At 36.7% G+C, this 27,132-nt stretch overlaps 1 protein-coding gene across 1 annotated transcript in view; it reads right to left on the bottom strand.

Moving 5' to 3' along the window:
* Positions 1-27,132, bottom strand: part of CPED1 (cadherin like and PC-esterase domain containing 1) — a 94,677-nt gene that overhangs the window by 32,561 nt on the left and 34,984 nt on the right. Inside the window, exons 6-17 of the mRNA XM_081958410.1 lie at positions 17,085-17,220; positions 15,028-15,196; positions 9,361-9,503; positions 7,504-7,576; positions 7,095-7,262; positions 6,647-6,751; positions 6,336-6,505; positions 4,852-4,905; positions 3,171-3,238; positions 2,541-2,585; positions 1,949-2,135; positions 6-174 (exon numbers count right to left, since the gene is read on the bottom strand). Of these exons, the coding sequence (XP_081814536.1) occupies positions 6-174; positions 1,949-2,135; positions 2,541-2,585; positions 3,171-3,238; positions 4,852-4,905; positions 6,336-6,505; positions 6,647-6,751; positions 7,095-7,262; positions 7,504-7,576; positions 9,361-9,503; positions 15,028-15,196; positions 17,085-17,220 (1,487 nt within the window). The remainder of the gene's footprint in view (positions 1-5; positions 175-1,948; positions 2,136-2,540; positions 2,586-3,170; positions 3,239-4,851; positions 4,906-6,335; positions 6,506-6,646; positions 6,752-7,094; positions 7,263-7,503; positions 7,577-9,360; positions 9,504-15,027; positions 15,197-17,084; positions 17,221-27,132) is intronic.

Genomic DNA, 27,132 nt, shown 5'->3' with positions numbered 1-27,132 from the left:
AGTACCTGTACAAAACCACACAGCATGAAATCATCAAATAATGGCAAGCTTGGACGGTCTTCACGAAAAATGATGATTTTGTAGATGCTCACAATCTCATTGACTGATTGAGACTTGTCTGTTACCACAATAATTACTATGTTTATACCTAATCCAAGTGGGTAATGTGCAGAGCTGTTAGAATAGAAGGAGAATGTGGGGAAAAAATAGAACATTAATGAAATAAGTAATCTGTACATTTTATCATACACTAAAATATTCAAAAAGTATTTTTATAGCTGTAAAGGGGAGAATAAATTATTTGTGATGATACACAGTATTATCTTTCTGTTGTGTTGCTGTTCTAATATTTCCAAATGTCTTAATGTATAAATACTATGCCAAGCTCAATGTGCTTATCAGAAAAAGCAAGGCACATGAACTGCAGGAAGAGAAACGCATATCAGAACCATTCTCAAACTCTTAGATAGCTCTGTTATATTGTTCTGTTATAGAGTTGTGGTATCTACATAGTTCTTTTACTTGCATCTAGTTGAGTAGAAACTTCTAAACACTTGGAATCTGGGCTTTATCAGGTTCTCAATTGCAGACTTCTTTGCTCAGCATGGAGAAACTAAAGAATTTTTTTAGACAGAGCTAGCATGGCTCTGTCCCTCTTAATCATATTCAACTATCTATTCAGACAAAATACAGGTAGTTGTTGACTTACAACAGTTCATCTAGTGACTATTCAAAGTTATATCAGCACTGAAAAAAGTGACTTATGACCATTTTCACACTTATGACCGTTGCAACATCCCTATTGTCATGTGATCAGAATTCAGACGCTTGGCAACTGGTTCACATTTATGACTGTTGCAATGTCCTGGAGTCGTGTGATCCCCTTTTGCGACCTTCTGACAGGCAAAGTCAACGGGAAAGGCAGATTCGCTTAACAACCGTGTTACTAACTTAACAACCGCAGTGATTCACTTAACAATGGTGGCAAGAAAGGTCATAAAATGGGGAAAAATTCACTTAACAAACATTATTCACTTAACAAACATTAACAAATGTTTCACTTAGCAACATACATTTTGGGCTGATTGTGGTCATAACTCGTGGACTACTTGTAGCTGAATAAAATTATGAACCCTCTCCTTCCTTATTATTCCTGTGTGCTCGTAAAGTTTGAATGTTGTACCAATTAATTATAGTAGATAAAAGCTACTTTGTTGGGATTCGGATCAGTTGGACTTGAATGTCCATCAGTTATCTGTCCTATTAGAAACCTTGTAGCTGTCCTAATGGTGGGGGAAAGCAGAAGTAAGTGTGATATCCATTCTGTAGAAAGCAGGCACAAGTGTAGAAGCCTCTCCTATTAAATGGATTTGTTGGATGAGGCCTTGGAAGGAGGAAGTGACACAGTACAATTGCTATGCTTTAGTAGGGGGTTGTGCTGCTTGTGAAGCAGTGTCAAAAGCAGTGTTTTGCATGCACCTTCGTGGAAGCTTTGCACAGGTTTAATCTATACATGATAAAGCAAGCCACACAAACGCTACAAATATTAGGATTCATATTCAAACACAGGAATTTGGTTTCTGCTCATTTCACGGCTAGAAATACAAAACTGCCTGCACAGAGTTTACTTATGCATGGGGATGCAACTAGTTCTGTAAATTTGCCAAAATTGGGCCATTTCTCTTTCTCTTATGAATGGTCACGCATGCACAAAGCTATGAAGAAACGGCAAGACAGTATCTTAAAAGGTAACTATGTACCAATAGAAATTTTGTATGCTGTCATAATCAGCATTGCTATGGGAAAACTGCCCTTCCAAAGGTTGGGGATCCCAATAATACTTAGTAGTGGCACTTTTAAGGATAAGCATGTTGCAATTTTTCTGGTAAAGTAGAATTTAAGGATTTGCATTGTACATCCCAAGAGCATCACCCACCGTTCCAATTACCTTGGTCCTTGTCTCTCATCCAAGTGAGCTTCACCTTGACAATTCATGGGTTCTGCTCTAATCTTGATTGTCAAAAGATCAAAAGGCACCTCCGTGTAGTATTCTTTGATTTTGGGGTCAAAATTAGGATTTAAGTCCAAATGTGGGCTAGTGATGATCTGCCTGATATGAGGTAGTGTATCTTTATCTGTTTTATAGGGAGGGAAAGGGAACCATTAAAAATGCTCAAGTACATTAAATCAGTGGTTCAGCTCAATGTTTCTAATACTATTGCATTCAATTAATACACCATTCCTTCTGTTAGGCAGATACAGCAAAATAACTAACACAAGATTTAATGGTTTCCCCCACCGCAGATTTTAAAAATGTTTCTCAACATGAACAGTCCCATAATGAGCTGTTTTGAGGTTATATGTAGTAATGCTTTAACTAGAATAATAATAATAATAATAACAACAACAACAACAACAACAACAACAACAACAGCAGCAGCAGCAGCAGCAATTCAGGCATTACCTTAAGAGCTCTTAGTCCTTGGTTAGATTAAATCTTAAATAATGATAATAATAGTAAGATTCAGATTCTCTCTTACCATGACTGCAATGCATTTCTTTAGCCAGATTTAAAATGTGTAGTTCTAGAAATTATAGAAACACAAGTTAGGATGGTTCGTCATTCATCCACTGCATCTATCTGCATTTGAGAAAAATGTCAGGGAATGTCCAAAAATCTGAATAAAACTCTATCAGTGCTAATATATAGCCTTTCATAAATACCATTTGTTTTCAAGAAATTATCTTTATTTTTGTCTATCTTCTTCTACCTTCTATAAAAGGTAGAGTAGGATTGATAGATTCCTGATAACTAAATGATTTCTGTTAATAGCTACATTACTGATCAAAGCAAATCCTATAATGATCAGTGCCTTTAGCAGGGAAAGATGTAACAACTGGCTCATGAAATCAAGTAGCCACAGGAGAATCACAATAAATCCAGCTATGTAAAAACACTTCTAAATAATTTTATGTATTCATCGAACATATGAACTACTAGTACACTGACTTCCACTTCATAGAAAAAAAATCAAAGGGTTTTTATAGTGAGCTGAAACATATGAAATATTTTCTGTACAAAACTGTTTAGTTGGGTATATATTTTGGTTTCTGAATGGATTTAATTTAGTGGCAAATAATATTAAATGAGTACAAAAAATTAATGTTACCTTTATCTTTTTCCTTGACTGGGGACGATACCCTAAGTTGAATGTTGTCTTTTTCTGAATAAGAAATCCTAAAGGTTAAGTAACAAAATAATGTCTTTATAATTAGAAATTCAAGCACAATCCAGTTAAAAGAATGGAAGAAAGAACTTCCAGCAATGTATTTTTTTACCATTTTTAAATGATTTTTTAAAAGTTTGTTAAAATGAGAATAGACTTCTAGTAATATGGACAGAATTTATTGTAGCCCACAATTTTATTATATGACTTATATGTTGTTATGATTGCTGTTTCTGATTTTGTATTCTGTTTATGGTCGTCCTCAATTTAGGACAACAATTGAATTTATTGTTGTAAATTGTAATGGTCATAAATCAAGGCACCCATGTGACCAGACCTTATTTGATGAAATTCTTTTGGTAGTCATTTAGTCCAGGGATCCCCTTGGCCACAGCCCACTATGGGGCTGTGACCTATTCACAATAGGGCTGCCTGAATATGCATGCACAGCTCAACATGTACGAGAAGCAGGGCATTTTGTGTGCAGTTAAACTTGCACAAGTTGAGTTGTGCACACTGGCCCGCTGCTTGTGCAAGTTGAGCTGTGTATGCACACATGTGCAATGGCCTGCCATTCACGTGGCCTGGCTCCCCTGTCGCCTCACAGGGCCAAGCCTCAAAGGTTGGGGATTTAGTGAATCAATAGTGGTTAAGTGAACACTGCAGTCATAAGTGTAAACCAATTTAATAAAATGGGCATTTGGGGAGGGCGGAGTTACAAACTATAGTCATGTGACCACAGAATGCTTTAACCACTGTAATTGGTTGTAAAGACAGCTGGTTGTCAAGTTCCCAAAATATGGCCATGTGACCATGGAATAGGGTCGCACAATATTTTATGACAATCAGAAGTGCTTTACAGATCATAAATCACTTATCCTGGGTCTGTTGTAATTTTGAACAGTTGTTAAGAAACCAGTCATAAGTCAAGGATTACAACTAGTGGTTTTCAGGATTTTTAAAATGATGAAATATACTCATTACTCATTACTAATATTACTCATTTGTTTAAAATTAGTAATGAAATATGGAAAAATATGAAAAATTGCTTGTTTTGTATATATATTTCTCTCGTTTACTCTCATTTTTAAATTTCTCATAGTTAAAAAAATCTATCTACTAAATTGTATTCAAAAAAAGAGCTTTTCATGCCACAGGAGACTTATGGGCTAATAATAATAATACATAAAATGAACTACAGAATTGCTTTAACTTTAAAAGAGTAATTGATCCCAGATATATAATCATCTACTGCATTTAAGAAAAGGTGATTAATTCTCATGTAAATACACTTTTATGAACTTTAGATTACAATTTACATCTTCATTCTAAAATAATTTAATATGAAGTGTTTAATGACTCTAATCTCAGTTTGAGTAGAATGTTTTCTTTAGTGCAAATAATAGGGTTTTTATTGGATTTATCTAATAATTCAAATAATTATCATTGTTGTAACAGAAAATTGATCATAGCTACAACTTTGTATAACCCTTAAGCTACATTTATTCCTTCAAGTCCAGCTTGTTTGCTGATTACTTCATAGACATAATCCAAATGACAACATGGACATTTGTGTTCCTGTTTTCTTTCTGGGTGGCTTTTTCCCCCACTTTTTAGTTCTCACCCAAGATTTGACCATTTAGCTGTCATCAAAGGCTTATTTCTTGAACGGTTTTGCCTGTTGAAAAATTGTAAAAACTATTATGTGTTACTAATTCATTGTATGCTGGAAAAACAAAGAAAGACTTTGTTACAATTTGTACTGGAGTTACCTATTTGCAGAAAGAAAAAAAGAAATGAAGTAGAACAAAGTGATAAATAGATAAAACATTTAGAGTGCAATTTAGACAACCAGAGAATCTGGACATACTAATAATTTTTGTAATATATACATAAACTGTACGTATTATCAAAAATGTTAACTTATCATTTGAGGTTTCTGAAGATCATCACTGAATTTAATGAAATACAATATTTTAAATTATAGAACAGGAAAATAAGTAACTATGGTGTTTTGACTTGACGAATAAATTATTGATTTTGGATGGTTATAGTAAAAAAGGTTGTTTATTGCAGAATAAAGTCAATGTTTCTAGATTTATTCTATGCCACTTTGTACTAAGTTGTCAAATACCTTTTAAACGTAGATGATTAATTAAAAGTAGAGAATAAATCAAGCATTAAATGTAGAGAACAAATGAAATATAAAGTATAAATCAAGCAATTAAACATTCAAAATATGAGAAGGCATAAGGCAATAAATGCAGACATTTTTAAAATACAGTGGCAGAGTAATTAAATCTATTGAAATAACGTGTTTCTTTTATACAGATGGTTTTCTTTCCAGCTTTGGATAACTTCTTATTCAGACACTGGGCCAAATGCAGTTTCTTTCAGTTTTATTTCTATAACATCCACAGGGTATTTAGGAGTGCAATTTTCAACTCATACCCAAAAGCCATCTATTTCAGTAATAAATGTGCAAATGTAGAATTATACTTTTAAAGGGTAGCCAATTTAGGATCATCTTGTCAAAGTTAATTTGATTTTGAAGTGTTTAAAATTAATAAAACCAGAAACAAACTATTGTGGATCATATGGTTTTTTGAGCGCTTAGACGTTGGGCTGATGCCATAATGTTAAGATTTGCTGAGAGGTATAAAGTATTAGGAGAGGTTTATCAAAGATTGCATTTCTGCAAAAATTACAGAACTATATCACTATTTGAATAAGTCTATTTGAATTTCTTTTTGTTAATTCCTCTTAGTATTTTTTTCAAACGTAGGCCTCCCCCCCACCGCCACCCCCCACCCCTGATTCTCTCTCATTTATGCATGGCATCACAGATTTGGGGGAAATAAAGTTTAGCATGACTTATTTATTACAGATTAAGACACATACTCTGTTATGATATGTTAAAGTACCTTATATTTGAGATTATTGAAAATGATGTCAAAACAGGTATCTTAAGGATATTTTGATTCAGTGTTAATTTGTGAACAGTTATTAATATCAGGACAATTAAGAAAAATAATTGTCTAACAATCTCTTTCAAAAAATAATGTGACAAAGTTGTAAACAAAAAAATTAATCAAAATATCATCTTACCCTTTTGGAAGGTTTGCAGATGCTACATTGCTAATTCCTTGGATCTGTTTAAATAAACTTGAAAGAAACCAATGAAGAGCTAGGATGGAGTTAAGCTTTTTTCCTGGGTTCACTATACGATAAAGATCGTGCAGCAAAAAATGGATTTTAGGAACAGCAGAAGGGAAAAGCTGAAAGAAAAAACAATCAGGAACAATAGGAAATGATACCTTTCATCCTGGTATGGTGAAGAAACATTAAATATGTATGTGGAAAAATATTCACATTGGGAGAAACATTTACTACGAAATAAAACCACAAATGCCACATACCAATTCAAACTCGCCTGGATTTTGAATCCCTTTCACAAAGCTAATCAATGGATTTAATTCTTCTAATGTTAGGCAATAATCAGAATTCTCCTTGAGATGGTCATCCTGTAAATAGATAATGGGAGAACCTCGGTAGATAAGAAAATATTGATTCATAGCATTCATATCTGGAGGGGAATTGGTACAATTATTTAGTTTTTCATTAAAGTACTTATATAGGCACAACTGATATGACAAAAAGAAAATATTAGTAATAGAGTAGTATTAGCAGCATCCCGAGTCCTCTTCACATTCTGACATGCAATTGTTTGCCAATTTTGTCCAAGCGACTTAAAATCTCTTAGGTATGGCTGATAATATCAAAAGCTATTGGCAATTAGAAACCAGTCACAGTTTTAATATTGAAAAAACTTCTGTTTGCAGAATGTTGCCATACCTCAAGCCTTACCTTAATTCTTGCTGATTGATACACATTCTGCATAGCTTCAAAGAAAGTGGAAGAAGACGTTTGATTTGATAACAGGATACTAAATGTATCTCTAAGAAGAATTTCTTTAACACTTTGGTCCTCTGAAAATGAATCTTCATCAGCTTGAAAATCAAAATATTCATGTACCTAGAATACATATTAACTGATTAAAACATTTAACCAATCTATTGACCTCAACATCTACAAATGCATAGTTCCATCAGGAAATGTTTATCAGAACAGAAGGAGAAAACACACATGTGCACAGAAAATACTTCCCCAGCACTGTAATTTTCCTTTCTCTTTCCAAAAATCCTTTTACCTAATCACACAGGTCACCCACATCTCCTGTTATTTACCTATGACAATTGTAATATGGAGTGCTTACCTCAAGAACAATAGGATAAAAAGTGTGTCCAAATCCAATATCAAAAGTTAACATCTGAAAGCAAGAACTGCATCTGAAATAAGGGAACTGAAATAAATTGATTTCATTTTTAAAAATTAACCTAATACCCAAATCTAAAAGATATCATGAATGTTTCAGAAACAAACCCCGCTAATCTGCCTCATCATGGCATGGGGGTGGGGGGAGGGTGTGTTCCTGGGAAGGATGACCAAAGAACATCAGGTATGCATGCCAAGAGTATATACACATAGTTGGGACACTCCAAGTTTGAAAATCATTCCTAAAGCAAGCAGATGCCTAGGTTGGGCAGCAATAATATAGGAAAGTTCTGAATTCAAATGATAATTTTAGGGACAATGACCAAGGCATTATTTAAACAACTCCAGAGGTGGGTTCCTACCAGTTCAGCCTGGTTTGGACGAATCGGTAGTGGTACGGCAGCACTGATCACTGGAACCGGCAGCGACCCAGGCCTGCCACACCCCCAACTGGTTCTCTGCTCGGTGCCGTTGGCACTGCCATCTTGTTTTTAAGTTCTGCGCATGCGCAAAACAAGTTTAATTGAACTGTAAATGTGCGTGCAGGGCGCACGCACGAGCAAACCGGAGTAAAGCTGGCTGGAACTCACCCCTGAACAACTCCTGTAGCCTATCAAGAAAACCACATGACCAGAGAATATAAAGTGATTGATAATATCAGATGATGGACATCTCAGGTTGACTGGCACACAGCATGCTCTTAAGGGAATGTTAAACATCTTTTGGAATAATAATAATAATATTCATGACACAGAAAGATTAAAGCCCAACAAGTATTTAGCAATAGAAATAGCACTTCACAGTGCTTTACGTCCCTCTCTAAGCAGTTTACAGAGTCAGCATATTGTCCCCAACAATCTGGGTCCTCATAACACTTACATGTTATGTTGCCATGCAGCAAAATAAAATCCAAAGTGGCAAAGACAGGAACATGGAACATAAGAATTATCTGCAAATTATCATACACTATCCTTAATTTCACATGCAAGCAAAATAATGCTTGGGATCATCAACATATTTTAATCCTACACAGAAATGGAAATTCCATATGTTCAAGGTGGTTTTCAGAAAGGCCAAGGAACGAGATATTATTCTTGATGTACACTGGATAGTAGTAAGAAAGCCAAAGAATATAAAAAAGAAGTCAATATGTGCTTCCCTGATTACAGGAAAGGTTTTTGATTGGAAAACCAATCAAGCTATGGAATGTGCTTTCTGCCTTGGATATTAAGCTCACATTGTTTATTACATTAGCATATTGTCTTTCTTTTAGAATAGATGTACGCAATCATTTTAGGTTGCTGCCGGCATTATTGCCGGTTCGGTGCGCGTGTGCACACGCAGTTGCCCATAAATAGGTCTGTGTATGCGCAGAACATTAAAAAATGGGGGGAGGAACATGCTGCGCAGACCAGGGAACCAGTTCAGAGGCGTGGCAGGCCTGGGTCGCTGCGGTTCCGGCAACCCAGGCCAGCAAACCACTACTGGTTCAGCCTAACTGGTAGAAACCCACATCTGATTTTAGCTGAGGATAGCACTTGGTTCAGATGGAACCAGGAAAAAGGCAGAGACAAGTTGAGAAGAAGAATCTATCTTCTTCATTATTTATTTTATAAACACACTTTTCATCTCATGGGTATTGAGCAAACTTCCAGAGCAAAATAACATTTTTATAAATAATATATTATTAACAACTCTGCTGACTTATCATTCAATCCCAACCATTCTCTCACTTGGAATTACTTCTGGGTAAACCAAAGAACATTTCTTGGAAAATTGTCTATATTCATCCACTTACGGCCTAGTAGTTTGTGGCTGAGGCAATGCTGCTTCACTGAAAACCTCAGTTATCAACAAGAGTTTGCTTATTGCCTCTTTCATGTCATCCAAAGCTTGCTGAGGAGAAGCAGCCCTCAAAAATGTCTGAAAAAATGTTTGCAACTGTAAAAGAAAAAGAGAAACGTGTTTTTTTTAGAATGCTCAAATATATATTTCTTTAACCCCAGGGAATTCTCAAAATGTAACCTTAATCCTGCCATTTTCCACTTAGAAGAAATAGCAGACAGTTGACTATTCAATATTCTGGCAACAGAGATCAAGTTCAAAGGGGTTTGGAAGGATAGTTTTGTTCCTTTACACAGTTGCTTCAGACGTACATGGAAATGAATTACAAAAAAAAAGTATACATCTGATATACATTTACATTAAATCAAGATCTCTGGAGTTGCAGAAATCACTTGATTTTCTCTTTTGGCAATGCAGGAGCTCTATAAACTATTATTTATTTCAGTTCGAGTTTCTGGGTATTTGGAACATTATGGTTTTCTTATTGACAAAATGGGACAGAATCATGAAATGTCATATGGAAAGGCTTTGAAATACTCACAATGGAGGAATGGTTGAGGACAATGACCGAATTTGCAGAGACACCAAAATTAACTTGTTTGAAGAGGAAAAAGACAATGACTACATTTGTCAGTAATTGGAAATCTTTTATAGACTTCCTGCTGAAAATTGGGGAAAAAAATAAACTTCTGATTTATGGGTTTGATAATTAGAAATAATGGAATGTGGAAAGAATGAAATCACAATATAATTTTAGAGAGAAAAGATAATATATAAATGCATTTATGACTGCTATAAAAAGAGGGGATGTTGCTCCTTTATTTTTTCTCTTTCTTTTTTGTTGTTTCTATTTTTTTCTTATTTACCTATCACGGCTTTGCTTTTTCTTCTTTAAAATTGGTTTTACTCTGTAAAAATATTTAATAAAAATTAATAATAAATAATAAAATATTCACATTTATGAGCACAGTAAATCTGGAGGTTGTGTGTTCCCAGGTGCCTGCATTCTCACTCAGGTTTATGGACACCAGCTGCTTCTTGTTTGTTTACATTTTAAAATGATTTACCACTTTTCATTTTCTACACAAATCCCAAAACGTATAATCCTTTCATAAGAAGGTAGCTAAAACAATGGATTGAAGTTTACCTTCACTGCCCTTCTAAAGAGCACCAGAATGAGTGTTAAAAAAAACGAAGCTCTAACTTCTTAGCAGGATGTCTTTCTTCAATCCTGTCTGCATTTATTTTTGTTCCCTAAAGTGTATTTCTACTTGTGCTCCATGAAGGACTAAAAGATGATAGTTTGGAAACAAACAAATTCTAAGAGACTTTCTGTCTCTTGGAGAAATTTCTCAGCCATGGTATAGAATCAGAATATTTTGGACATGTGATGCGACACCCAGAAAAATATGGCATCCTTCACTTAATCTTCCAGGGAAAGATTGAAGGCAAACAAGGTCCAGGCAGAAGAAGATCATGGCTTTGAAGGACGTTATCACCCAGCCCTCTCCCAGAAAAATGAAATTTCCTAGGAAATATTGAAAAGGCAGAATATTTCCCTGGATGTGAAAATGGAGAAACGTGGTTTAAAGAGAGAATAGTTGCCTGCAGCTTCCTACCCATCCCCTTTGTCAATGGGCCATTAAGATGTCCAAGCCAGACCCTTTACATAATAAAGAGTTCTTTCCTTCAACTCCAGGGGGATGGGATTAAGGCATGATAATATTGGCCCTTTTACCCAACTCCCCACATGGCATCTGAGAACTCAACCAAACCTGGATTCAAAACGCAGCCTAGAGAGTTGCATGGCCCCATGGGAGTCTGACAACCATTCAGAATACATGCTCAAGATCAAAGGCCAGAGAGGGCATAAAACCAGGGACTGAGCATCTCAGCCTTTCCTTCTCTTCTTCTCCACCAACATTGAAGCATGTGATCACCTTTTCTGTTCAGGACTCAAGCCATGTGGTCCTGTCCACCATTAAAACCATCTTTCCAAGCAGCCTCCATGTCTCCAGTGTCTTTTTCCCCACTTGGAGCTGAACCCTGAAGGACATTTCTTTCATCAGCTTCAAAACCCAAGGCACTGGTTTGGACAAAACTCAGCAGCACTTTTTCATGTGGCTATTGACAAAAATAGGATTGCCAACATGATTACCAAAGTCCGATGATGGATATGGCACAAGAAGAAGATAGAATCAGATAGCATATAACTTTGAGGTGAGAGAACAGAATTGAAAAGAAAAGGGGAAGAAGAATTTCTTTCTTAAGAAGACTAAATAAATGACAGCTGTGCAAAAAAAATGACCATGTTTATGACTTGCTAAGTATTGTTTATCTTTTTTTAAGGAATAGTTTGTGTTATCACTCTACATCAAGAACACTTGATATGATGATAAAAGCTATAAAAATATATGGAAAATAATAAGCACACAGCACAGTTTTCTTTCATTGATTACCTGGTCATCCACTTATTGGTTAAAAAGGAATCATAATAAGGAGGGGGGAATCACAATTTATCACTTGACTGAAAATAGTTTCTCTAGCACATTACCTCCATCTACTGGACATAGAATTAAGTGACTGTACTATAATAGTCAAACTTTTTTTTTTTTTTAAAAAAGTGATTTTGAGCCAGCGTTGATTCCTGGTGACTGCCTGCACTAATTTCTGCAGTTACTTGGGAAGATTTTGAAAGTAGTTTGCCAATGCTTCCTTCCTAGAGATAAGCACTAGTGTTGATTGACAACTTCCCCTCCCGCTAGAAACAGGTGATTGATCACAAGCTGGGCTCTTATGAGCTCTCACCGGCATTCTTAATGTCCCTAGGCTTTGACCAAGCAAAGCAAGTAGTAATTAATAGAATGAAGGACATGGAGTTCCAAGAAGAACTAAATAGGTTGCCTCTCCACAGTAGGGACAGAATCAAACAAGGTGTTTGAGAATCAGCAAGATATCTAAATGATCTGATCTTCCCAAAACAAAGAATAGCTTTCTTCAGAGCCAGATGTAACATTCTCCCCTCAGCACTCCTCCAGGGCAGGTATAAGAGAACACCAATAACAGAACGGGTATGTATATGTGATAAAGGAGAAATTGGAGATATCTCACATGTTTTATTGTACTGTGAGTACAATACAGTACAGAGTTTATAGGTCAGCCAGGGACGTGCAGTCAGGGGAGGCAGGGGAGGCAGAGCCTCACCGCTCTCATCATTAAAAGAAAAAAAAAGGGAAAAGGCACACGTGGTCCGATTCCCTGCCTTCCTGAGTCAACATGAAGGGGACCGCGGAGCACGCTCCGCCAGCTCGCACTCCGCTGTCCCCTTCATGTTGACTCAGGAAGGCGGGGAATGGGACCATGTGTGCAGGAGGCTGAGGCTGCCTCAACCTCCTGCACACGTAGTCCCATTCCCCGCCTTCCTGATGATATCACCAGCCTCACTAGCCATAAACCTCACCGCACGTCACTGAGGTCAGCATATATTCTCCCCTTACTAGAGAGATTGCCAGGGAGGGCAGACAATTTTTACATAGGCTTTCTCCTCCAGGACTCAAATACATCTACCACGCATGCAGTGGCAAAATTCTGCCCTGCTGCAATGTCACAAGAAAAAAATTGGGGACAGAATTATAGCTGTCAATTTCTACCAATTTTTTGGAGGTATCTCTAACAATTTTTGGAACATTATATTTACTCACATACTTATCGGCTTTTCACCCACATAAACTAGGGAGTGACCCTAACAGTTTGAGAACATGTATTTTCTTAACAGAGATGTTATTATCCACTATTAATATCAGTTCTATTATTATTATTAAATATATTGTAAAAATTGATGTCTATTGCTGGTCTATGACTATAATAAAGATATATTCTATTCTTCCTAGGGATAAGAGATAAGAACTGGCCCAAGATTACCCAGCTGCCTCGTGGCTAAAGTGGGACAAGAATTCGTAGTCTCTGTTTCCAGCCTAGTGCCCTAACCACTAGACCACACTGGATCTCCATTATTCAAACTAAAAACAGTTAAAATATTATTGAAAAGATAAATAATAAAGCAATGATAGAAAAGTTGATTTGTTGAAAAGTTCAATATAAAAACCACTTCAAACATCCGTAAATCTGAGCAGGATGAACAAGTCAACAAACTCTTTCCTACAACATGGTTATTCTGTGGAAAATTTGAAGAATTTTCAGCTTTGCCTTCCTGGCCCTGGTTTCTTTCAGGCCAACTGAAGAAAAAGATCTTTTTCTGCTGTGCTGCTAGTGGATAAAGTCTAAAAATTATTATTTCTTCTGCTGTGTTGGGATAAACATGGGGAGTAAACCAGAAATGTTTATTTTTTGTTAACCTTCTCTAAGCTATATGTGGAAGTTAGTACTAGAAAATATATATAGTTGAATTTGACTAGTACTTGGCTGGGAAGTTAGCAAGAGGTCCTAGAACTATAGGCTAGATTGGCCAGCCCAAAAAACAATCTGGAGAAAAACCATGATACCTCCACATGCCAGTACTTGTCAGGGAAATTGTATCACTAGGCTTAAATTCCCCTTGATGAATTCCTTTTTATGGAAAAACCAAATGCCCTACTACCCTGTGATATTACTGCACCTCTTATGCTAAATAATCATACTGCTCACCATTGCTCATAGCAGCCTGTGATAAAGCACATAAAAATCTTACCCCCACCCCCCATTATATTTCTAAATTTAGTTCATTGTCCTTTTTGCTCCTTCAGAACAGATGACAGTAGTTCATCCTCTGCCGGTAAATCTGTTTTTCCTGGATAGCTTCCCTGTTTAAGCTAATGTTCTTTCCATGTATGTGTGTGATTTAATGCTCTCCAGAAAGCTTGCTGGAAAAACACTGTGGTTAAAAGCAAAGATTTTTTGCTTTTGATTTGCTTCAGTTTTCAAGAAGAAAGACAGGACTATGGTTGCTGAAGGGTGAACTCAAGACTATTGGGGCAACTGGAAGCTTCAGGTGACTGGTGGTTTAAGTACTCAGTTTCCAGATCACTTGGGAATAGATAAAATGAGCTGAAGGTGTTCCTTTCACATTCAATGCCATAAAAACACATTTGGGACAGTGGTGAGTTCCGGACCCCAGCGCAGCTGGGTATCCTAGAGGGGCCTGCGTACCGTGTGTGCATGCACATGCCACCGCCCTGCGACACCCAGCTGCCCGGCAAAGGTTATGCAGGCGCTGCACACTGTGCGCATGTGCGCAATGGGCTGGTCATGTTATTAAATAGCCATGGAACGCAGGCGGGCAGGTGGGCCAAATGAGCCACCATACTCTTATCAATATCTGATTAGGGGAATATGGTGATGGACATTGTTGCCAAGATCCTCATTTATATAGCAAAGGCGTTTTTCAAAGGCAACTGGTCTTTCTTGGGGTTTTCCTTGGAAACATTTCTCATACAAGAAACTTTTTCAGAAAGACTGCTTTAGAGCAACTGCCTCTTTTCCTGAGGTCATGCAGTTACACACTGTAAATTTGGCCTTATAGAGACCTTATCCCAAATGAAAACATTTTAATGGGAAATAAAAGCAAAAGAAACCCAAAAAAGAAGCTCCCCGTTTTGAGGTGAAGAGAAAAACATAATTTTACCTTGACTGAAAAATGCTTCTTCTTGGGTGGATCCCAGACAATTCCAGTTGAATGAATGAATGCCTGTAAAGGTGTTAATGATGTCACCAACACATACACTTTGACGATGATGGAAAAATCTTGAATTTTAAAGGCTGCCTTATTTTCTGTCTTAGTGGGGATTGGATGTCTGGAAAATTACAATATAATATTAGAAAGTTGTTTCTTCTGTGCAATCCTAACTAAAAAATGTATTTTTTTCTGAATGGAAACAACAATCCATATATATGACAAGCTAAGAGGCAGACTGTTTTTTTCACTGACTTGGGAGCTTTGCTTTGTTTCTGACTTTTATTATATTTTATGTTTACTCAAAATGTGAGTAATTTGTGTATTTTATTGTGTATTTTTGTCCTTATGAGCCAGCAAGAGACTTTGGACACTATACCAACATGTATAAACATTATAAATAACTAAAGTAGGATTTGATGAATTATTGTGGACTTTTCTTGCTTGTTTGAAGCACATTTTGATGTCATGTTGTACAAAGAGTTTCCCTATTTGTGTAGCTTTGCTGGCTATCAGAGGCAGGAAAACAAGACAGTTTTTTCATGAAATGTCTTCATTAATTACATTTCAGTTGGTTATGTGAATATAGAGTCAAAGATGTCCCTAGTACTGGACCAAGAGGTTTTGTTGCCTTAAGGACAGCTAAAATGGCATTCTGTTCTCCATCCAGCTGTTATACCACTTAATTAAAAAAAAAACACCTGCTGCTCCATTAAACTATCAAAACACTTAGACTTACTGTAATATATCACTCTACAGTGCTTTACAGCCCTCTCTAAGCAGTTTACAATCTCCAACAATCTGGATTCTCATTTTTCTGACCTTGTAAGATTGGAAGGCTGAGTCAACCTTGAGCCGGTCAGAAATGAACTCCTGACTGAGGGCAGAGTTTGCCTGCAACACTGATGAGCCACCTTGGCTCCTCAGCCAGACTTTCTTTCTTACATTCTTGTGATCCTGTTTCACGATACTTCACTATAAACTTAAGACCTGAAGTATTGGTATTTGATATTTATTTTAAATACATTCTATAAACTTTCATAAAAATGTTGTAAATTAGCACAAAATGTTATTTTCTACCAATATCCTAATAAATTAATTGTTCCATGCTATTTATATTTTACAAATATGTACCCAGATGGATATATAGACAGATGTAGAATTTACACAATACAATAGTAGAGTTGGAAGGGACTTTGGAGGTCTTCTAGTCCAACCCACTGCCTAGGCAGGAAACCCTATACCGTTTCAGACAAATAGCTATCCAACATCTTCTTAAAGACTTCCAGTGTTGGGGCATTCACAACTTCTGGAGGCAAGCTGTTCCACTGATTAATTGTTCTCACTGTCAGGAAATTTCTCCTCAGTTCTAAGTTGCTTCTCTCTTTGATTAGTTTCCACCCATTGCTTCTTGTTCTACCCTCAGGTGCTTTGGAGAATAGTTTGACTCCCTCTTCTTTGTGGCAACCCCTGAGATATTGGAACATTGCTATCATGTCTCCCCTAGTCCTTCTTTCTTCTAAGCTAAACATACCCAGTTCCTGCAACCGTTCTTCATATGTTTTAGTCTCCGCAATTTGATTGCTTATTCTCTTGTTTATTTTCTTAATCTGTGGTTTTTTAACAGTCATATTCAAAGATTAGAATTAGACAACTATCTCAACCGAATCAGAGCTCCTACTCTTTGTTTATCAAATAACAGTATTGTTAAAGTATGGAATAGTTAGGTATAATAAAGGGTTTGTTTATTTGTTTATCCTAATTCTTCTCCACGCAACCTTTTGTTCCCTACAAATATTTAGTCATTTTAATCTCAATTGCACTCAAGTCTACAATTTTGGAACCCAGCAGTGAAACAGAAGATAATGAAGGGAACATATTTGATCAACACATAAAAAGTTTACTATTGGTTCTCCCCTCTTACATTACAAGAAATTCAAATATAATGAACAAAATGTAGCATTTCATTCTGCCATGGAGGTTTTGTTAAGAAAATAAAAATATCTTACTGGTGAACAACCTTGGCTGGCTGATGTAACGTTTCTATCAAACGTAGCCTTTCATTCTTATCATATAATTTGAGTGTATGAAGAGATAGAATTTTTGATTCTGGACAAGCGGAAGAAATAATTGGAAGATGCATATCTGGGGAAAAAAAATCACATTAGGTTGGAGAGGTGGAATCAAAATGAAACAGGGATAGGTTCTAATTTTATGATTTTTATGAATGTTTAATAAATTCATCTGCTATTCCAATTAGATATCTCACAATGTCTTAAATGGGATCATTTGTGTTGCCCCATTCAAAATATAACAGGTATACCTACTTAACTTTTTCATATACATATGACCAGGGACGTGCGGTCAGGGGAGGCAGGGGAGGCAGAGCCTCACCGCTCTCATCATGAAAAGAAAAAAAAGGGAAAAGGCACACATGGTCCGATTCCCTGCCTTCCTGAGTCAACATGAAGGGGACCGCAGAGCGCGAGCCACAGGACCGCAGAGCACGCTCCATGGTCCCCTTCATGTTGACTCAGGAAGGCGTGGAATGGGACCATGTGTGCAGGAGGCTGAGGCAGCCTCAGCCTCCTGCACACCTGATCCCATTCCCCGCCTTCCTGATGATGTCACCAGCCTCACCAGTCATAAACCTCACCGCACGTCACTGCATATGACATAATCAGTGCATTTATCAGACTTCATTTGTTATATTCTCAGCATAAATGAGATAAAGTTTGAAACATAGGATACTGACAATTGAAATGATACTTGCTGCTAATTCATCTTAGTGATTTCAAAAAGCCATATCCTAAAATACAACATGTTTGGTTACAACATAAACATTAAAGAAAATGTAATATATCTAGATTCCATTTCATCTCTCCACAAAACTATTGGATTTAATTTGAAGCATAGGATTGGGCTGTAAATACAGTGTATTGATGTAGTAGTAATAGGACACCTTTGTTTACCACCCAAAATGTTGAAACATTAAATAAAAATATTGGCTCTTTTCTAATACAGCTGTGGAAACATTGCCAATTGAGATTTCAACAACATACAATATTTTGGTGCAACATTGATAAAGTATCTGTAAACTGCCCAGAACCATTTAGGTAGTGAGATGTGTAGGGTCTAAATTTGATTATAAGCAAAGTCAGTTACTTGAATGAGACAATGTTTGGATGATCTTGTCAGAACTGAGACGCTAGAAAGCCATGGCTTGGTGATTTTTTGAATTGGAGATCTCCAAGGAATAGTAGAGTTGAGATTTTTTTAAAAAAAATCCTTGAAAATAACAGTGACATCCCAGTTTGTTATTTTTGCTGAGTAAACAACATGAGCATGTCCGTGAAAGCGTAAACAGATGAGTTTGTCTTCCTTGAAATACCAAAACTATTATGAGATCTACCAATAGGGGGTGTGGTTTCCCTTTTCTTCCCATCTCTTATGTTGCAGCCTTTTTTGTTCATTTGTGGTGTGGTTTTTATTAACCAAGCAAAGGCCATTTTTAGACATTTCTGAATGTCTTAAGGAAAGAAGAGATCAAGCTGATCAAGCTGTTCCTGTTATTCGCATTACTTAACAAGAGACCACACCATGCTGAGCTGGTTTTAAAGGCAAACTATTTTATTTCATTATGGAAACTGAAAGCAAATCTTTTACATTTTTTTAGGGAGTACTTAAGAACTTTTGATACAAACAGCATCCAAGCACACAGGCATTCCACTGTAATTTGACAGCTATATACACACAGATCATAGTGTGCATATACTCTGTACCATAGTTGGAAAATTAATGAACTAATGTGAATTCTATTGCCAAAGCTGTGCATCTGTCAGAGAGACAAGAAAGTTCGCTAATGCAAGATAGGAGACATGCCCATTTTTCTGTCACTCATCAGCAGTCAAGTATTTTGTATGGGGTTTTTAAAAATCTTTTCCATATGATCTTTAAATCCTAAAATAAATTTACATGGCTGTCCATTCAGAACGACTCTTTGGGGACTAACAATTAAAAATAGAATAAAAACACACTAAACAACCACATTTTAGAACAACAGAAATAGCATTGAATAATACAGCATTTGTGAACATTCACTTAACACAACCAAGACCAAGAAACATGATCATGGCCTCATGTTTGATTGCAAAGCCGCATTTTCAATGTCTTGCAGAAGGTTAGCATGGTTGGGACAAGGCTGATATCATAGGGAGGAGGTCCTGCTAAAGGACATTCTCTTGTGGGTGGGACCTGGAGTCTGCTTTTGCTGCCGGATCTAATAGGATGGGTAGACATCAACAGGGAGAGACAGTCTCATAGGTAACCTGGTCACAACCAATGAACCGCCAGCACCTTGATTTGCATCTGGGAGCATACTGGTAGCCAATCCACATCACAGAGTAGAGATGTCACTTGCACCAAGCAATTAGCATCCCTAACTGCCTGTTCTACCACATTTTGCTCTAGCTGAAGTTCTAAATGCTACTTAAGGAAAGTCCCATATAGAGATCAGCTATATCAGTGGTGTCAAACTCGATTTCATTAAGGGCCACATCGGGGTTGTGCTTGGCTTTGGGGGGGAACAGGGGGGGCATGGCCAGGTGTGGTATGACCTGCTCAACATCACTGTTGTCGGGGGCACCTGTGGTGGACGAAGTGCTCTGCCAGCAAAAATGGACTCCTGAGCTCTGTTTGCTCTGCAATGGTCTCCTGCAACCCTCTGTCAGTAAAAACAGAGTTTGGGAGACCATTTTTGCTTGCAGAGCGCTTCACCCACCATGAGCCCCCAACCCCGACAAGCGTGATGTTGAGCTAGCCATGCCCACCCTGGCCCTGAGCTCCATTTTCATTGGCAAAGGCACTGCGGGCCAGTCTTTTGCTGTTTCCAAGGCAGCCCCATGGGCCAGATCTAAGCACCCTGCAGACCGGATTCAGCCCACAAGTCTTGAGCTTGAGACTCCTGAGCTATGTTGTTTGATTGCATGCTTCTTCCTGGCTGGATCTAGGATTTGAGGCTGATGGTGAGCAAAAAGTGAGATTCAGGATAAGTGCAATGGGGTGCAGGTGGGTGGGAATGAAATCAAACAGAGCGCAAACTTGAAAAGCCTCAACACATTCAGATTTCTATAAAAGCAAAATGTATAATTTCTGCACTGGTTGCATTCATGAGTACTGAAATATTTCAAGGGCAAAATTCTAAATGCATTAAGAGCCACTGAATAGAATAAGGGTTATTTAGGTTCACCTGCATAAATATGTTAAAAGATTTGCTGGCCTACAAATCTCATTGTTTTTATCTAGCAGAGAATATTCACTGCATATGCCTTAACGTGTGAATCAGAGCTGAAATCCTTTAAAACTACCTTCTTTTTTCCTTTGCATTTCATTATCTTAACAGTAAAATAAATAAATAAAATTAGAAAAAGGTAAGGAGAAATAAAAAATATTTTCCATTTCCACACAATGAATGACCAACATTTTATTACAGTTCAAGACCAGATATTTTTTAAAAAAAAATAATCTTGGATATACAACTGGTTTTGTGTTTCGAATGCTATTGATGTAGTTATTATTCTGTCAAAATGAGTTTCTATGCGTCTTTTCAATGTGCCATCTTAGCACCCTAAAACACCTTTGCAATTTCCTTTAACAGCTTTAATTCATCTTGGTTTGTCTTCAGTATGGATTGAGTGCTTCCAGGTGAGTTACATGTCTTACATCTGAAGATGCATAGAAAACAAAAACTTCCAGATAACTAGATTTGAGAAAACGCTAGAATACTTAATGAGATCCAACAGTGAAAAGTGTCTGTTTATATCACGAAAGGGTTTTTGGATGCATGGATTAAGCAGAGTAAGAAGTATTCTAATAAAATAGGATACAATGTTTTCTATAAGGAAAACAGGAAAAGAAAAAGAAAAAAGTGCAAGGAAAGAAAAAAGTTGAAGAAAAATAGAAAAGATATAAAAATCTGATTTTTAATATTCTTCACAGCAGTTATAATTACAAATATATTATAACATGTCTCTCTGAAGTTACTGTATATCTTATTACTGTTCTTTCTATAATCTAACTTACCTAAATCATAAATCACAAGTTCATTTTTCTTTCATTTTTACTCAAAAGGTCCATAAGAGATCGCCAGTCATCCATTAATGTAGATATTGTCTATCTGGCTTTGCTTTTCACCACACTGTCTGCCTTCAGAAAATGAAGCAATTTCCTTTGATAACAAGTATGCACTGTCATATTTTCCACCACCAGTGACAGATATGCCAAAATATATTCTTCTTCCTCACTTAGCACTTCTTACCCTTTAATCTTAAAATGGCTCCAGCATAACTGCTGGATGAGTTAAATGTTTGGAAAGATGTCCTGACTTAAGAAGCCATTGGTGTATTTGGGAGACTGGCTACAGGGCAGAAATAAAATCCTCCTTCACCATTTCAAAATACATCCATGCCTTCTGGTGGTTATGACAATTTGATCTAGTTTCTTGGAATCACTTGATTGGTAACACTTGATTAAAGTCACTTTGCCTGTATGTGTTCCAGAGTGGATACATATAAACTACACGCATATATTCAGATGCATAACCTATATAATACTATAACCATTCGTTTATATCAGCAGACATAGGCAGCACCCAAATCATTTACTCAAGCCTCCAAAACCCTCTGGAATTGCTCCCCAGATATGACGAAAAAACCCTACCAATGTGTAGTTTTCACACACACACTCCCTTCATACCAAAAAATATGCAAGTGGAAGGATGGACCTAATCAATCTAAAAAAGAATTTTTTCACCAAATCTCCCAGGATACAAAACAAAAATCATTTCCATCCATTTCCATGTTTCCATTGTTGAGGCCATTATGGTCAAAAATAATATATACACAATTTTCCCCTTACACACACACACACACACACTGTTCAATTCTTTCTTTTATAGAGGTGAATAATGCAGCATGACTTAACTCTCAAAACTAAGGCAAATGCAAACTAGATTCAAAAAATAATAATGTCCTTGATTAATTATTTAATCCATACTATACCAACAATTTAGAACAAGGATTCTCGGGTTCTTCAAAATGGTTTGTTTAGGTTAAACTTCCTCAACCTGTTCTTCTCCAAATTTTGGGTTGGAATTATAACTATTATTAATCCCATACAATCAGCATATATGATGTTTGGGATTTATGTACATTGTATAGAAATTCTGGAACAACATTAAATGGCTTTGCTTGGGGGAAATGCTGATTGCTATCTTGAAATATTCTTAAGGATGATACTGTTTTGCATCCAGAAATTCTGACAATTGATGATGTCACCAAACACTATATATACTACGAGTAAATTATGGCAACAATGTAACTGTTTACAAGCTAGAATTAAAATGACTTTATTTGTAAGTTTTGGGTTTTTTTGAATTGTACATACTATCACTTTCATTACACTAGCTTTACACAAACTTCTTTTGTAAGCCAGGCTAGAACCAACTTTTGTGAACGTTCAGTATATCATTTTTAAAAACAAATACATGAAATAATTTATCAAGCCCCCCAAACTTTATAAAATTAACTACATTAATCAGTGTCTATAAGGAGTATTCTTCATGGTTACATTGACATATATTTTATATGGAACACTGAAAATATGTGAAGTTATGGTGTTATATATATATGTATTCCAGAGGTGGTTTGCTCCCGGTTCGGCCCGCATTGGGCGAACCAGTAGTAGCGGTGGTGGGAGGCTCTGCCCACCTGCCCGGATGCTTCTGTGCATGCACAGGAGTGTTGCGTATGTGCGCAAGCACACAAGTGAACTGGTGGTAAAAAAAACTGAAAATCCACTACTGCTATATCCATATCTGTATCTGTATCTATTTATATTGTGTGTGTGTATTATATATGTATGTATGTATGTATGTATGTATGTATGTATGTATGTATGTATGTATTGTGTCAATACATACCTATTTCCCTGGCTTAGCTGATAAAAGAGAAGAGTCTGTGGCTTAGTGGCTAACACATCTGCCTAATATGCAATACAGCCCTGGTTCAATTCCCAGTAAGGGTATGGCTAGCTGATGAGAGCTAAATAGCTTGAAATAGATCTATACTAGTCTCCCTTTATTTATTTATCAGCACAAATGCAACACACAAACACATACACACACACACATGCTGGTCTTGTTGTATTTGGGTCTTTTCTCGTGTAAGATTAATCTTACACGGGAAAAGACCTGAATACAACAAGACCAGCATATATATATGCTGGTCTTGTTGTATTTGGGTCTTTTCCCGTGTAAGATTGTAACATCTTCAGGCTGGCTGTCGAGTGGGACCTCGCCGAAACGTTGCCAAGACAATCTATATATACACATACATACATACACATACACACATTCACACATACACACACACACACACATACATACATATACATATATATACTCTCTCTCTCTCTCTCTCTCTCTATCTCTATCTCTCTCTATATATATATGTTACTGTGAAAGTCCGAAATCTGGTGAATGTCGACATTCACCGGTGAATGAAAGTCCGAAATCTGGTGAATGTCGACATTCACATAGTCGCTTGGTGTATGTCCTTATCCTCTCGACACCCTTACCCTAATACCTCGGCTCCTCGCTTCCTTTTAAGCGTCTTCTGTTCGTGGAGTTCTTTTTTTAAAAAACCTGCGATCCTGCGTGGTTAGAACGCCGCGGTTAGAACGCCGCGAATTGAAAAGCAAAAGTAAAGCGTTACGCCGACTCGTTATATATGTCACAGTGAAAGACCGAAATTGGTATGTGTCGACATTCACCGGTGAATGTCGACATTCACCAACATTCACCGGTGAATGTCGACATTCACCAATTTCGGTCTTTCACGGTGAGATATATATATATATAGATAGATCTATCCACGGTGAGATATATATATATATATATATATATATATATATATAGATCTATCCTAGTCTCCCTTTATTTATTTATCAGTACAATTACAACACAAATATAAAAAGGCAACAGTAAAAATAAAAATATGGTTTTCTGCCTGCATGGTCTTTGTGATAAGCCGAAGGACAGAAAGAGGGAGTGGTGACCTTCCTCCCATATTTAGTCATACCAGGGGTTGTAACACAAATACATACATACATACATACATACATACATACATACATACATACATACATATAAAATTTGTTTGCTGCCCAACTTGCTGTGAAGCAATATACATTATGCAAGGCCAAAAATGGTTTGGTATATTTTTGAAAGAATAGAAGCAAAAAGCTTATCTATGAAAAAGAAAACAATGAAAAGAAAAGTACATTTATACAAACATAAAGCGATGCTTTTGAAAAAAACATGACACATACCACACTTTAATTATCTAGTGAATAAGAACTGTTCTATAGCACAGTTTTAATTTTTTCTTGGTTTTAAACGTGGTTACAATAAAAGACCACAAAACACTCATTGTGGGATAAAAACATTCAGTTTTCAGATACAATGAAACAACATAATTTTTTGAAAAAGCAATACGTTTGAATCATAATTGTTTTTTAGACTCCATTATGATTTCAGTAAATAGAAATTCCTTAGAACTTCCTTTCTTCTGAAAATGGATGTTGAAAAGTTCCCAGGATTAGCCTATGAATTCTAAACAGTAAGTACAAATAAACTTATAAAATTTAGTTCTTAGTTCTATCACTTAGAAGTTGGTTGCATAAACTGTTTGCAATTCCCCTTTTAAAAACATTTTGTTATGAAAACAGAATGCAGATTCAGTATTTCTTAATGTGTAGCTTTGTCCTCTGTTTTGATTTATACAATCAGCATGTTGTGTGCATGTTTATATGTGTGTGTATGCGAAGATGGGTTCCTTATAGTAAAACTGGCATATCTGATGTGATCATAAAGCATTTATTCTTGCGGTTACTTGAACATGTTTTACCAATAACTGCTTCCTATTAGACTCCATCCATACAGTATAATGCGCATACAGTTCTCTCTTAGCAGAATATTTCCAATGATTTTTTTTTAGGTCGACCCCATATTTAAGAGTGACCTATCCCCTTGTGCAAAGTACAGTCAGCTGTTGATTGTCCAACCCTTAAAAGGAATGCAGCTGAAAATGACACACCTCAGAGTTGTTTGTGGTCAGCCACCTGTTGTTGGGAACACTCTTTCTGGGGGAAAAAGAAGATGAAACTATATGATCATCCGACCAAAACCAAAATTGAGGGGAAATCAGAGAGCATTGCTTCATTATTAATAATTTCCCCCCCAAAAAAATGAGGACAGATGTATAGCCGCTAGAACAACATCGATCTGCCAGTTGCCAAATTCTGTCTAATCGAAGTGTAAGACTGACTACTGATGAAGAGAAATACAGGATCTGTGGCATCCCTCCAGACATTTCGAGGCTCTGCTGATGACGCAAACATTCTATACAGAGAGCCAAATTTCTCTCCAGGCAATACTAAGGGAGTGTACCAAGTCTTGCAGCCAAGTAAGCAGCAGGCTTACCATATGCTTCTATTTGTGTATGTGAGAGAAAGAAAAATTGCTGTTTTTCCCCCCTCAGAAATACTTTCAGAAAAAAAGCAGAAAGAGATTATTTTTATACTGAGGTCATTGGCAGGGCCCCGAGGAACCTGAAACAAATATAGTATAAGAAAACTAACGTCACATAGAAGAGCAAGGTTCCCTCAAGAAAGGCCATATATAACTCTAAAATGAAAGGCACATAGGGTAAGAAAATACCACGTCACTCTTTCCTTTTTCACTTCTGCAGAATCCCAACCCATGGATTATGGCACGTTGGCCTCTTGAAAATGAGCTTTGTCAACTGTAAAGTGTGTCATTACCAAGAATTGCTGAAGATCAGCAGCATATCTCAAGGAAGATGCCAAAAATGGATGGACAATGGAGGTTATGACAGTGACCAAAAATATTAGCAGTGGTGGTACTGGACACTGGATACACCAGCTACTTTACCATATAAACTCTGCATACTGAGAATTATGTAAGGAGTCCTGGACCATTGGCAACTAGTGTGTGAGAGCCCAGAGTACTAATTGTACTGCAAAGTGATCAGAGATCTTAACACCAGATCCAAAACAACAATCTATCTTCTACCCATTAACACAAAATAACTATCAAATGCCCAGAATTCCACTGGGCAGCAGCCTCACAGCAAGACAGAGTATTGTAGCACAAAAATGGAGAGTAGCAACTTGACTTATATACAAATGACAAAATTGTCTGGATAAGGCAGGAACGAAAAAGTAGGCACAAGAAACAGTGGAAATGATAGTCACAACTGATTATAATATAGAACACAGTGATATATAGCATAGAACAGTGGTCACCAATCCGTGGAACACTGGTGGCCCGTGAGAAAATTTTGGTGGTCTGCAGAAAAATTATTTGCATTTTTATATTGCACTAAATACGATTTATCTTTTTAAAAAATTCATATTAGTGGTCTGTGGGATTTTAAATTATGAATTTAATGGTCCCTGAGGTCCGAAAGGTTGGCAACCCCTGGCATAGAAGGTTAGAGCTCTTAAGATAGGAAATAGAACCATAGGAACATTGTTAAGTATATACAAGCGTTAAGATACTGTATAGCATTATAGACATAAATAATAAACAGTACACTAAATGTCTATTCTAATTTTTAACTTGTCTTCGAAACCATCCTGAAAAATATGCAGGATATAAGCTTGGCCTACGAAAAGGCCTCTTTCTAAGATTTCTTTTTAATGGTTGTGTGTTTGCAACAATAGAGAAACCCTTGTGTGCATTAGATTTTATAAGTCATCCCAAGTTCAGAATGTTCATGGTTCTCTTTTTTCTTTAAATGTGCCCGGTCACTTTACTCCTCCCACCCCTCAGTGTTATGACTGGCCTTAACAATGGTCAGAACAGTCCCAGATCTGGCACAGATTGTTCTGTACTGGCACCTCTTGATTGTTTCTCACTTGAAGGATAAAACCACACACACAGCAGATATCTGTGGAGATTCTCATCATTCAGGT

Source organism: Natrix helvetica, assembly GCF_964273705.1.
Source record: "Natrix helvetica genome assembly, chromosome: 6".
NCBI lineage: Eukaryota > Metazoa > Chordata > Lepidosauria > Squamata > Natricidae > Natrix > Natrix helvetica.
Note: the sequence above shows the minus strand (reverse complement) of the source record. Positions and strands in the feature narration are given on the sequence as shown.